General features: G+C 31.6%; 1 protein-coding gene across 1 annotated transcript in view; it reads right to left on the minus strand.

Annotated features, from left to right (window-relative positions):
* The window catches only part of LOC130891858 (kinesin-like protein KIF21B), a 68,527-nt gene that overhangs the window by 1,297 nt on the left and 53,314 nt on the right, over positions 1–13,916 (minus strand). The window contains exons 4-8 of the mRNA XM_057796910.1: positions 12,784–13,045; positions 3,051–4,977; positions 2,566–2,897; positions 2,300–2,463; positions 851–1,045 (exon numbers count right to left, since the gene is read on the minus strand). Coding sequence (XP_057652893.1) covers positions 851–1,045; positions 2,300–2,463; positions 2,566–2,897; positions 3,051–4,977; positions 12,784–13,045 — 2,880 coding nt within the window. The remainder of the gene's footprint in view (positions 1–850; positions 1,046–2,299; positions 2,464–2,565; positions 2,898–3,050; positions 4,978–12,783; positions 13,046–13,916) is intronic.

A 13,916-nucleotide genomic window follows, 5' to 3' on the forward strand; every position in this document is an offset into this window, starting at 1 on the left:
ACGCAAAAATTATCATAATTTTATATACTATATATTACCTATTATTTTGTTACTCATTGTGGTTTTCTTCTGTATATTGAAATTTGATTCTATTTGTATCTTTATTTAGTTATTTTTGTGTTTGTTTTGTAGTTTTTACAAGCTTTTGTCTACAAATTTTTTTGACAATAAAGCTTTTCTCTCTCTCTCTCTCTCTAGTATAATTTATCTTAGATGTATATGAGATAAATTAGTCTAAAGTGGATTTTCAAATTTGGTTTACATTTATACTCATCAAATCGTTATTTGGATTAAATAGTCGTCTGCCAAAGTTTTTTCTGTTTCAATCATCATTCCATCATCCATTCCCCAATTATCAAATTAACAATTCAACGCGAATTCTATTTGAAAAATAAACGATTATTCAACTTCCTACCTGAACATTTTGTGTGGAGTTTCTCTTAAATATCCTTATTAGCCTACTATATTGCCAATTCGTATATTCTATATTTTAATTAGCAAGTAGTACTACTCTTTCATTGTCTATTCATAGTTTTCATTTTATCTTATTTGGCCACTATTGAAATAATTATTTTCAATAATTTAAAAAATTACTATTAAATGAACTATATTAAGCTCGAGGTACTGCAGTAGTACTACAGTACAGTAGTAGTACTGTAGGTACTGTTTCACATAGATCGAAAAACGTAATGTCATACAAATTGTACTAAAGTACTTTCTCGGAATCTTTACAAAAATAAAACTGAAAATGAATGATTAAATTGTATCTTTTTTGTTATAATTGTATCAGTATTAAGTGTATTGGTTTCTATTTGTATAAATAATAAAAATCGTTTAAAAAGTCACTAACTTAAGAGTTCCTGGAACGCTCGGCACTCTTTGTATACCATAATCCAATCTGAGAGTAGAAGCATCCTGGGAATGGGTCATATCTGGATGAGCTTGTAAACCAAATAGCATTTCAGCAGGTTGTGCGGTTCGTCTTCGAATTTTGGATCTCGATTGTAATTGCGATTGGGATGATTGAGATTCTGGGATTGATAAACTAAAAAAATATAATAAGCATATGAAAAATATGAATCATAGACATATTCTTTGTAACAGGTGAACTGAAAAGTACGTTAGATAGCATAAAAATATCTATTTTTTTTATAGAATTTGATTTTATTATTTAATATCGTTACTTTCGAGGTAGATACAAGGCTTATAGCGGTCATACAATTTTTTGATACCACCGGCACCAAATTTCTGTTCACCAAGCATCCACTTGGGGTCTGGGAATAGGGAAAAGTCGCTGGAGGCCAGGTCTGTAGAATATAGTGGATGCGGAAGCAATTCGAAGCATAATTCATGGACTTTTGCCACCTTTTTTATCGATTGTGATATGGTGCATTGTTTTGATGAAATAACACTTTCTTCATCTTCAAATGGTGCCGTTTTTTCGCAATTTCGTCCTTCAAACCCTACGTAAAAGTATCTACTTATGATTTTTCCCTTTTTAAGATAATCGATGAATGTTATACCATGCGCATCCCAAAATACTGATGCCATAACGTTGCTAGTCGACATTGCGTCTTTCCTCGCTTACGAGTCGGTTCATCACTCGTAGTCCACTCGGCAGACTGTCGATGGACTCCTGTATTAAATAATAGAGCCATGTTTTATTTATTGTCACATTCATGCAAAAATTCGAGTTTATTGCAATTGAACATCTTCGAATATTACTCTGAATTTTTAATTAGTTGTTGTTTTTGTTCTATTGTAAGCTCGCCCGGCACCCAATTTAAACATAACTTTCGAATATCCAAATATTCACCCACGATATGTCCAGCACGTTCCTTTGATACCTTTAGGGTCTCAGCTATCTCCACCAGATTCACTTTGAGGTTATCCGAAATACTTTTGTGGACGACTTTGACATTTTCGTCGGTGACAGCATCTTTGGGACGCTAGCTTAAACTTTGTTGATTTTTCTGGGGCAAAATTGAAATAATGTTTACAAATCCGAGTCTTAGCTTCAACAGTACTTTTTTTTCAAAAAGCTATGCTTTGTTAACACACGAAATACTTTTATATACATTTTTTCAAACTAATAACAGTTACTCCACTCAAAAAGCTATAACTCTCAAAGTAATAGTTCGACAGCTGGTAAATATATACAGGAATCTGAAAAGATTATGGCTAACTGAAAATAATAGAGATTTACTACTAGTAGCGCCATCTATGTGTTAGCCTACGAACTTTACGGCCCACCTAATATGTAAAATTCATTTTAAGTTAGTGATAAAATGATACTTACTGCATTTCTGTAGGCGCAGGGGAAGAAGATCGAGACGAATTTGAACTTGTTGTATCATTAGTATTACTAGATATACTAGTAATGAGTTCCTTGGAGAAAATAGGAATTTCATTATGGAGTACATGATCTAATAATTGTCCTTTAACTTTATTTTCTTGTTGTAACTAGAAAATACATAAAACAAAACTGTTACTTATACATATTCTATTGACCTCTTAGTCAATTCAATAGCCTTAAATCCTTTTCGAGGCGAACATAGAACTTACCTCTGACAAAGTTGCTTCGTTTTCTTTCAACTTTGCATCTCTTTGGGCAACTGCGTGATTTTGACTCAATGTCATGTTATACAATTTGTGTATAATGTATTTGGCCTCATCGATATCGTAAATAGTAGTTACTAGTTGTTGCAAATCGTGATTTTCACTCGCGTCTTCAGTTTCTTCAATAGCCATAACATTGTGTTGTGTTTCACTAATAGTTTCTTGAACATAATTGATATTTTCTTTTATGTCTTCAATATAACTGTCTAATTGTGTTACATCTTGGTTTTTTTCAACTGCTTGTTTTCTTCTTTCCTCCAAAGCTTCTAGCTCCTTGCCTATAAACAAAATATGCTATAAAACTAGTGGTTTAATCCGCGTATTTAAAACAGTTAAGAAAAATCATGGTATAAACAGTTTCTACAAAGTATTATTTTTGTTCGTTTATACTTATATTATAAGAAGGCAATCATACTATTTTGATTACTTACCTAGAACTTCTCTTTTTTCCAAGAAATGTTCCATTCTAACCTCTTGTTCCACCAATCCTCTCTTGCTCATGGCAATATTATTAATGACTTTCTCCACTTTAAGCCATTTCTGTTTAGCAACTTTTTCAGAGAATCCTTTAGTAACTCTCCCATATGCTTTAAGACTAAGTCTTCCTCGTTGATTTTTCCTTAGCACAGACACCTCTTCTTGTTTCCTTTTTAACACTTGATCCTTAATTTTCCGTTCATTTTGCATAGTTTTAATTACATTAGCATTTTTTCTGGATTCTTTACGCAATTGGGCAATTTCTCGTAATCTCCTTAATTCTACTTCTTTATGTTTCTGAGATTCTTCTTTCATTTTGTTTATCAATCTTACTTTAGCTCTTTTCATTTCTAATACTTCGTTTTTGTATGATTTAAGTTGATTTTCGTATTGGCTTTGGCTTCTTACTAGCCTAGCATGTTCTTTGTGGGCAGCTTGGAGTCGTTTTAATTCCTTTTGCATGTCTGATAATTTTTTAGTGTATTCATCTTTGACTTTCTTTATTTTATCTGATGGTTCTGCTTGTGCGCTATAGTTTTGTAGAATTTTGTCTCTCTCTTCTTGTGTTGCTTGAATTTTAACTTGCAACTGTAAAAGTTTATCTTCATAATGCTGCCTCATCGTCTGCATTCGACGTTGTGAATGTTCTAGCTCATCTATCAATTTTTGTTTCATGTCTATATCATTGGTTAATGTAATAAGTTCATCTTTGAGTTCATTATTTAATTCTTTTTCATCGCTTTCGGTTTCACTGTCGTTATCACCACTTTCCCCATCTGTTTCGTTTTCGAGTTCTAACGATCGTCGGTTTAACTCTTCTTTTTCTTTTTGAAGATCTTTTTTAGCTTTCTCGATAAGAGATGCATTTTCTTTGATACTTGAATCCAAATATGCTATTTGATTTGAACGGCTAATTTGCTTTCTCAGCTGTTCACAAGTATTGGTCGATTCCATTAACTTCGCTCTCAACTCTTCTATTTCTTTTAAGTATCCTTGGATCATGTATGAAACATCTTGCTCATTCCCGGTGGACGCACCAATCCATGCTCCTGTAGCTTTTTCTGCTAACAGACTCGTATTTTTGAGTGTTAATGTATCAATGGTTTCCTGCATTGCTTTAACTCTCGTTCTTAGATTATTCACTTCGCCTTGAAGCATATTATTTTCATAGAACATATCATTAACGGTTTCAGCACCATCTTCTCCAACCATTCTTTTACCCTGTTTATATTCAACTAATTCTAATTGTAATTGAGCAATTTGCTGCTTCAATTGCGCTATAGTCTTCGAACTCTTATCTTGATTAACAAAGATTTTATTTTTAATATTTCGTGCTCTATTGGCATATTTCAAAGTATTTAACGTTTCCATAAAGTCTCTGTCACTAGGACTAACACAAGCAATCATCACAGTCTGACTATTACCTCCAAGACTGTCTTGTAACAGCCTTGTAAGTTTTGAATCTCTATATGGTATATGTAGAGCTTTCTTTGATTTATCTCCTAAAGCTGAAATTACATTACCTAAAGCTAACAAACCGCAGTTAATCGAAATGCCTTCTTTTTGTCTTTCCCCAGTTGCACCTGTTCTCTTAAGTCTTTCAGAACCGGCAAGATCAACAAAATGAAATTTGGCACTAAGCGTTTCAAACTCATTGGTTTCATCTTCAGAAGGAACCAATCGTTGCTGCTTTATATGTAAAGTAAATATGGCATGCGAACGTGAGGACTGAGTATTCATCTGCGTGCTGGCAGTTGTCCTGGAAAGGGCTCCTAGTCTCAAACATTGGAGAGCATCCTCTGCTGATAGAACAGTCTTAAAAGTTACCCCCTTTACTTGAATACCACCATATGGGTCTTCGTGAATTTTGTAGACTTTATCCTAAAAAATAATTAATAGATGAACCATTTTTAAAAAATTCAACATTTTATTTTGTAAAATCGATTAATAGTTTTCATAAAAAATGCACTATTATAAAACCTTTAAACCGGAAAACATGATAAGTGATCTATAAGGTCTGATTGGTAAGTAAGAAGATTGATTTGTAGATAACATGATCACCTTCAAAGTAATAACTTTTCACAATAATATATGCGATTTTCCCAGTTTTATTTGAATCTTCGATTCAGTTCATTCGTCATCATTCGATCCATTAACCCACAATCTTAGTGGATTAGGACGCGTACAAGCTGCGCGTTAGTGTCGGTGCGCATCTTGTCTACATCTTCCACCCTTTAACGGCCTTCTTTAAATATTTTATTTCACCGAAATGCATATGCACGGTTCATAGAATCATCAATAAACATTTTCAACACTTTAGTTTCAAATGGTACAATTTCGCGACGTTTTGCTCGAGATTTGTATTTCTTTATTTATGTAACAAGCACCACAAAGACGCTTATATGGATATAGTAGGGTTACCACATTATGCGGTAGAAGTTTTGTTGTTCAGGGTTACCACAACTGGAGGTAAATTTGACCAAATTAATTGCTCTATCTACGGTTTCACAAAAGTAGTTTCAATTCGTAAAATCGGTTGCTAGGTAAATAAATAATTTGTACTGTTTAGTTTTTATTTAATATTTCTTTCAGAACCTATTTTAAACTTTTCAAATTTTGTTGTATGAATTTGTAATCTTTTGAAAATATGAGTATATCTATCTTATAGTTGTATACAATTTTCTACACTCAATTGAAATATTCTCATAATATCTAATTCAGTTTTTTGGTTTGAAAATAGCACCCTGAAATCTGGTCGAGTTTACATGTAAAAATATTGCATTTCAAATTTCTGGCCGAATTTACCACACCAAAAGTTCCATTTACACCAAAACTCAGATTATTCTCTTTTACTTCATAACTCAGTTCAATGCACGTTCCTTTTCACTCTCACAAGTTAGACCTAAATGAGTTTTTACCAGTAATCTTCACAAGCTTGAGTCCGTGTGCTTTAGTGGGTTTTGTGAACTCAGATTGAAGGTGTGGTTGAAGACATCACGCTGTCAGATTTTTTCATCAAAATAAGCAAGCAGTTACACAATACTAAATTATTGCAAACAGTCATTGAAGTAAATAATCTTCTAAATAATATTATTTTAGTTACGTCGTTTCTTTTGCTGTGAGTAACAAACGGTTGGATCACCAATGATAATGGTGATCCAATAATGGTTTTTTGATGTTATTGTGTATATTAACGCACATTACACATTTCTTTTATTCACTGAGCAATGACGTCATTATCTGAGTATAAGATACTTACATAACTGTGTGTCTCAGTTGACTTAAATGTAAATGAAAAGCAGCTATTGTCGAACGTCATATTAGTTTAAGAATAGCCGGTTTGGTCGGGCAATGTTGTTTTCATATAATATAAATGAAAAACATTTTTAATATAAGAGCAGTAGTTTACAAAATTGATTCATCTAGATTGAGGTGAAGGTTTGTATTAATCAAGATTATAATTCTTGCGAAACTCACGCAATATCGTTATTATAAATCTAAACAAGTGCTTTGTGCGAAGTAAGTCATGCAAATATGCAGTATACAGTTTGTAAAATATACATATGAGATTCCTGTAATAATTCAGAAGATATTGTTAAAACATACAGCCAAATTACACTGTGGTTAGAAATACTTGTGGATGAAACTAGTATTTGAATGTGTTTTATTGGTTATAATAGATATCGAAATATTATTATATAAGCATATAAATAAAAAGAAATGTGATTAGTATTTAAAAATATTAGCTTTTTAAGAACTTACAGTGATTTGACAATGTTTGATTTTTGGGCCCAATCAATGTCGGTTTTCGCGCGCTATTGGTGTAGAAAGAGAAGTGAGAGGGCGTGTGAGCAGTGTTTTTTGCATCGCTCGTTGTGTGCGACAGTTGGTGTTTGAATATTACAGAGAAATAACGTATTTCTTATCATTTTTCACTGTATGAATCTGTGCAAAATGGCTATAAGAAGTTGTAAACGAGATGCTGACTCGTTTTGTTATATTTGCGAGCAATTTATTAAAGTGAGAGAGAAAACGTATGATTCAAGTACAAATTCAAAGATTTGTGAAGCATATCGAGCTTACTTTAATCTACTAGTCAAAAAAAAAGATAAAAAATGAGCTTCACATGTATCATGCAACTCTTGCAGATAAAATTTTGCGGTAAGTTCATTTTCTCTTTTTTATTCTATTAACTATCTTATAATATCATGAACTAGGTTTAAGTTACGTTACGTTTTATTGTAGGTTGATACCGAGGTGAGAAAAGAGCAATGAAGTTTGCAGTGCAGAGAATTTGGAGGGAACCCAGTGATCATTACACTGATTGTTATTTTTGTATTGTGAATCCACAGAGTGAATCAGAGGTACAAATTCAAAGAATACAACTTATCCTGACCTACCATCCACATCTGCTTCAACACCACATACAGAAGAAAATCCTGTACCTGCTCTGCCATTGTTGGTGATTTCAAGGTGGTGTGCTTTATGACAGGAATGCAAGGAGGTTATACTGAACTGAACTATGCCTTTGGGATAGTAGAAATGATGCTGCTCACCACCGACAAAACCATTGGCCTGCACGTACTGAGGACGAAGTAGGAAAATACAATGTCAAACTGGAAGCAATTGTCGATTTCAATATTTTGCATATTAAATTGGGTCTTATTTAACAATTTGTAAAGGCTCTTAATCATAAGTCTAAAGCATCCAAATATTTGAAAAATTTTTGTCCAAAGCTCTCAGAAGCGAAAATTAAAGTTGGAATCTTTGTTGGCCCTCAAATAAAAAAATTATGTTTTGTGATATTTTTGTAGAGTTACTCAACATCAAAGAAAAAAAATCCTGGATCAGTTTTAAGGCAGTAGTTCATGGTTTTCTTGGAAACCATAGATCTGAAAAGTACGAAGAGCTGATCACTGACATGATGACGAATTTTTCTATCATGGAGTGTAAAAATGTATACATTACATTCTCATATAGATAAATTTGAAGATAATATGGGAGCTTATTCGGAAGAACAAGGGGAACGCTTCCATCAAGACATAGTAGTATTTGAGAGACGTTACCAAGGCCAGTATACTGAAAGCATGATGGAAGAGTAAATTTGGAGGTTAAAAAGAAACATTTTTATCAAACATGTCAGAAAGTGTGAAAAAAATTCATTTTTAACTCTCTTTACTCCATTTTAAAACTGTTGAATTTAGATAGGTTTTAATAAATTATATTTTTGGGGATTTTGTTTGTACGTTTATTGATTTTATACTCATAAAAACAAATTCAGAAGTATTTTTTTTTATAAATATTATATTTTTTATGTATAAGTATCGTATAATCCCTGCGCAAAAATGTTGTAGACAGGTGTAATCGAATTATATCTTTCTCGAAACTGAGAAATTGTTTTCCAAGGAAAACATTAGTAACACTATATTAATATATGTAAAAGGACTCACATCTAAATTTGGAGTTAACACCAATCTTTTTATATGGTTAAATAACTGTGGGCGATTAGTGAGCGTTAATATGAAATCAGATCATTGCTTTTTCTATGTAGGAAGAAAATTGGACTTTATAGCATTTATGATTATCTCAATATACTATGAAAGACGAACAAGAAAATATATATATATATATATATATATATATATATATATATATATATATATATATATATATATATATTAATATACATATTTTCTATTTAGTAATTGTTTAAGAGGGTGACTCAGAAATAATGTTGATTTCCAATGTTCACTTTGTTTATTGAATAATTACTAAAATAAAGCTTTAGTATTCAAAGAACAGCTCATCGTATTCTAGTTTTAATCCAACGTCAGCAAGCTTTTTGAGACCTTGGTAAAACCATTGTAATCTGACTGTGCAAGGTACGCTTTCAATAAATTGAACCTGGATCTTTCTCCATAAAACTTCATACATTAGCTCTATCATCTGGAATAATTTCTAAGTTCACTAAACCTTCATAATTCCACCAGATAGACTGATTGATTGATAGAAATATCAACGTCAATTTGAATATTAATATTAATACTATCAAAAATCACCGAAAATCTTAATCAATTATTTCCCAGATGATGAAACATAAGTATTCGAAAGCTCGGAAAATATATTAATATATTGGATCCACATAAAACATATGGTGTGGTTATATTTTTTTGTTAATTGCTGTTATTTTTGCTTGTCTCCATGTTGTGCCTCTTTTGTCTTTGTACCATGTCGTTTTAGGTCTCCCTCTTTTTTGTTTTTACCTACTTTTGCTTCCCATACTCTCTTTACTGATCTTGCATCTTCCTTTCTTTATAAATAACCCCACCAACTCATCTGTCGTTGCTCAATGAATTCCATAAGTGACATAATTTCCAGATCTTTCCGTATTTGTTAATTTGTTAACGTAATATTTTTTATTACACCTCTCATGCGCCTTAAATATTTCATCTCTGTTGCTTGCGACACATTTTTGTCTATTATCGAGAGTCCACGTTTCGCAGCTATAGTTTCCGTGAAGACTTCTCTTTTATTTATTATGCAGTTGTTTATGCTGTAATTTGTGCTTAAGACATTTTTAATTCTCTTAGCAATTTCTGCGTTTTAATTGCCTGTATTTTCTATTTGCGTTTCAAAACATTTTCAACGTTTTAATCCTATGTCTCTGTATTTATCGTTTTTTGTTTGAGTGCCATTACTGCAGTCTTTTCTACATTTATTCTGATGCTTGTTACCATCGCAAGTAACAATGCATCTAATAACACGATCATTTTACGGCAGTCATGTGCTGTTTACATACTCCTCGACGTTTCGCTTGTATCTCGTTTAATGCGTATTACATTATTCAACAACTTTTACAGATCTTACCTAATAATTTCTATGATGTCCTTGACCACGTGATTCCGAATAAAAGTCTAAGTAGAGAATGTTAAATGGTTCATTCGGATGTTAAGAGAAGGAACGAATTATAACGTGATACAATGCTTACTTGCGCATGTACCGGAAATAGTAATATATATATATATATATATATATATATATATATATATATATATATATATATATATATATATATATATATATGTATATATAAATTGTAAAGGAGTCTTTGCCAGCTATATTATGAGCGGTTTCTTATTTGGAATGTGGCAAGGAAACACCAAAGTGGACTAACTTTAATATATTTTCCGAGCTTTCGAATACTTATGTATTCATCGTCTGGGAAATAATTAATGAAGATTTCCTGTGATTTTTGATATTATTAATGTTTGTAAAAGTTTTTAAACTCATGAATATTGAATTTTGCATTCCATGAATCCGGAACATATATTAAAGTTAGTCCACTTTGGTATTTCATTGCCACCTTCTCAATAAGAAACCGCTCATAATATAGCTGGCAAAGACTCCTTTACAATTTATATATATATTAAAACTAAAGCGAAATATTTGAATAATATTATTTCTATACAATACTACAATGCTCCTTCCATAACATTTTAAACCAAAATTTATAATAAAATAAATGATTCAAAACCAAATACCAAAAAATTATCCCTTCTAAAAAATTTTATAAAATTAGGTAATACTAAAATTCTAACTGTTTTACTCATATTCAAGTCATAGTCAATAGGTTTTATAACCATTTCTGGTCTTCTCTCTTCTGCAACAATTTCATTTCGCTTTAAATTTTTATTATACTCAGATATTGTTTGTTCCTTATTTATTTTCATTTTCTTATTCTATATCGCTACTACTAATCTCATTACTTATATATACAATTAGTACATTAAATTCCGTATCAATTTGTAAATTAAGCTCATTTGCACAAACACTAGAATTGATACTGAACACACTGTTAGCACTATCATACACCAACACTCATAATTATACTGTCTGACGCGCGTTTCGATAAGTTATCGTCTTCAGTGTCTGAAGGTAAAAAGTCTCTGAAGACGATAACTTGGTTATCGAAACGCGCATCAGACAGTGTAATTGTAGTTTAAACAGTGTGTTCAGTATGATTATCACCAACGTTTTCAAAAATTCCAACTTATTAGAATTGAGGCAAGTTGGGATTAAGATTAAAATATGAAATATTTTTTTTCTTCAAGCTTATAATAATATCTATATTCTTTTCGTATAAACGTATTCTTTTACTAATAAAATAATGAACGCTCATTATTGTACTAGTAACAAAATAATGAGAAACAATAGCAACTTTTTATTATGGGCGTTATAACCAAGTATGCAGGAACTGTCATTTAATTTGATGGTTTTCAGTTTTGAAAAGTTTATTGTAAAAATGTCTCGAAGAGAAGAATTTCGATGTACACCTCCGCTTGAATAAAAAATAGTATATGTCACTCGGAGCAGAAGACCGATTATATGTTTCGTTCAGATTGCACAACCTCGGCTAACGTCTCGACAGTGCAAGAATCGGGGCTCAACAATAATGATAACCTTCTACTCGTAGTAACATAATTTTCAATGGATTAGCGTATCGCTGTTTTTTCCAATTCTGGTATGCCCACCAAATACGACCTTAAGCGCCATTTTTTGATAATAACTTCTTTAATAAAAGTTGGTTTGTGAACACATTTGTAATTTTTAACTAATACAGTTATATGTACGTTGAAATTCACAACTTCACTTTGTCCACTATTATTAATTTGAATTTGAGCTTCTATCTTTTTTTATTAACACATTTCTATTTACGCTTTCTTTTAGAATTGCGATATCAGCAGGTAAAAGCGTTGACAATTAAGTTGTGATACGATGCGAAATGATCCTATAATCTAAGAGTAACCCGCATAATACTGAATTAGTACGGAATTTGATCCTAAAGCCTTTTTAAGAGGTGATTTCAAGCTTTTTTCATTTTAGCGTCTTCTGTTGCACCATTAGATGTCGGAGAGTAAGGAGGACTCCTTTTATATTTGATATTGTTTTTTGCCAAAAAGTTTTCGAACTCGTCTGCCATTATATGAAACTAAAGTAATTGGCAATACAAAAGTAGAGAAAATTTTTCGGAGAACATCTTGAACAGTTAAGGTAGATCTAATGTTTGACATAAAAAAAATTCCAACCATTTTAAATAAGTACTACAAGATACTTTTTGTTCCAAAATCAAAAAAATTTATATGAATGACAATGTATGATATCTTTAGAAGGTCCAAGGGAGTTCGATAATCAGATACTGGTTTGATTTTCTATTGCTTTACTTGTAACCTCAATATCCCATTCAGATGAACGACCTGAATGGAAAACATCTTAAAGCGTCATATATTCAGTATTAATACAATTAAACCAACTTGCTGATCGGCTGCTTTAAACTTTTGCTTCCAATATAATGTATATATTTATCGTACTCCATAAAATTTATTATAAAAACATACTACGTCATCAAAAAACAGAGACAAAATGATTGAATAAGAGAAAATAAAGCAACTGTACTCTTAATAGAAATATAAACTACCGTTAACAAGTTATCACATGTTTAAATTGAGGAGAAGGGATTTTCACACATGAAAATCGACATTCCTTACGAGACACCCCTGTAAATTTAAACAATGCAGAAGTGAAATTGTTCTATTAAAATTCATTCCAGTTTTCGCAAGAAGTTATTCACCAATATCTTATTCATTTTTTTAGTTATACATAATTATAGTCTACTTTTATGCAACTTACTTTACTATATGAAGGATTGAATAAATCAATGACTTCTTCATTATAAAGTTCCATAAATTGTGCGGATACTTTAAATTCAGGTGGTAAAATTCCAGCTGATTGTGCCTTCTGAATTCTGGAATGGATCCCATCGAAAAGATGGTGAATGGCTCTTGGAATGATTCCTTTTTGTTCTTCTTTCACTTCGACGTCGAATCCTGAGCCCATTGTGTAAGTTTTTCCCGATCCTGTCTGACCATATGCAAGAACAGTGGCATTATACCTACGATTTAATGAAGGGATATTAATAAGATACCAATAAAACATGACACTCATTTATTTCCTCCACATTGATATTTCCTATTTTAAAATTTTACTAGGAGTATATTATTTTATCCATTACTAAATTGAGGAGCATAACTATAGCCCCATCTACCTTATTCACAAAAATTTTGTATTTTTCTCTAATTGAAAATGGAACTGAAATAGACAAATACACCTTTTTCATGTCCATTCATATATTATTTCTATTGAACTGAAATGGAATGTGATAAACTATTTTTCTTAACTTCCAATCTTTTTAGTTTTAACTTATCCAACCACATTTTCTTTGGCTCCGATTCCTCTTTTTCCTTCTAATGTTCTTCTATAGATGTTCTTCGATGCCCTTTTTTATTCATTCGCTCTAGATACCCGAGCCATCGTATTCGTTTAGTTTGTATAGTGTTCCTTGTGTCTTTTTTTTGAAAGCTTATTAACTCTTAATTACTTTTAATTCCTCAAATATCTTCGTCCTTTTTTGGTCCATACTTGTTTATCAGGATCTTCTTTTCGAAAGTAATAAGTAATTTTTCCTAATTTTGAGTGACAGTCCTAGCTCTTATCTTCTTACATTAATGATGGGCGCAAAATACTTGAACTCCGTTACCAAAACCATACTGTTTCCACTTTCCATCACAATATATTTAGTTTCTTTCTTGTTAAGTCCCACAGTCCTTGCCTCTTAATTATCTGTGCAGCTTCCAAATAGGCATTTTCCTATTTTTGACATTATTAGCGAGTGCAAAAATTTGTAACGTTGGGTATAGAATTATCCTCCCTCGACTAGAATACATTATGCCTTCCAAACAAAAGTTAAATTGATATTACGAAAT

Source organism: Diorhabda carinulata, chromosome 1 (genome assembly GCF_026250575.1).
Source record: "Diorhabda carinulata isolate Delta chromosome 1, icDioCari1.1, whole genome shotgun sequence".
Taxonomy (NCBI): domain Eukaryota; kingdom Metazoa; phylum Arthropoda; class Insecta; order Coleoptera; family Chrysomelidae; genus Diorhabda; species Diorhabda carinulata.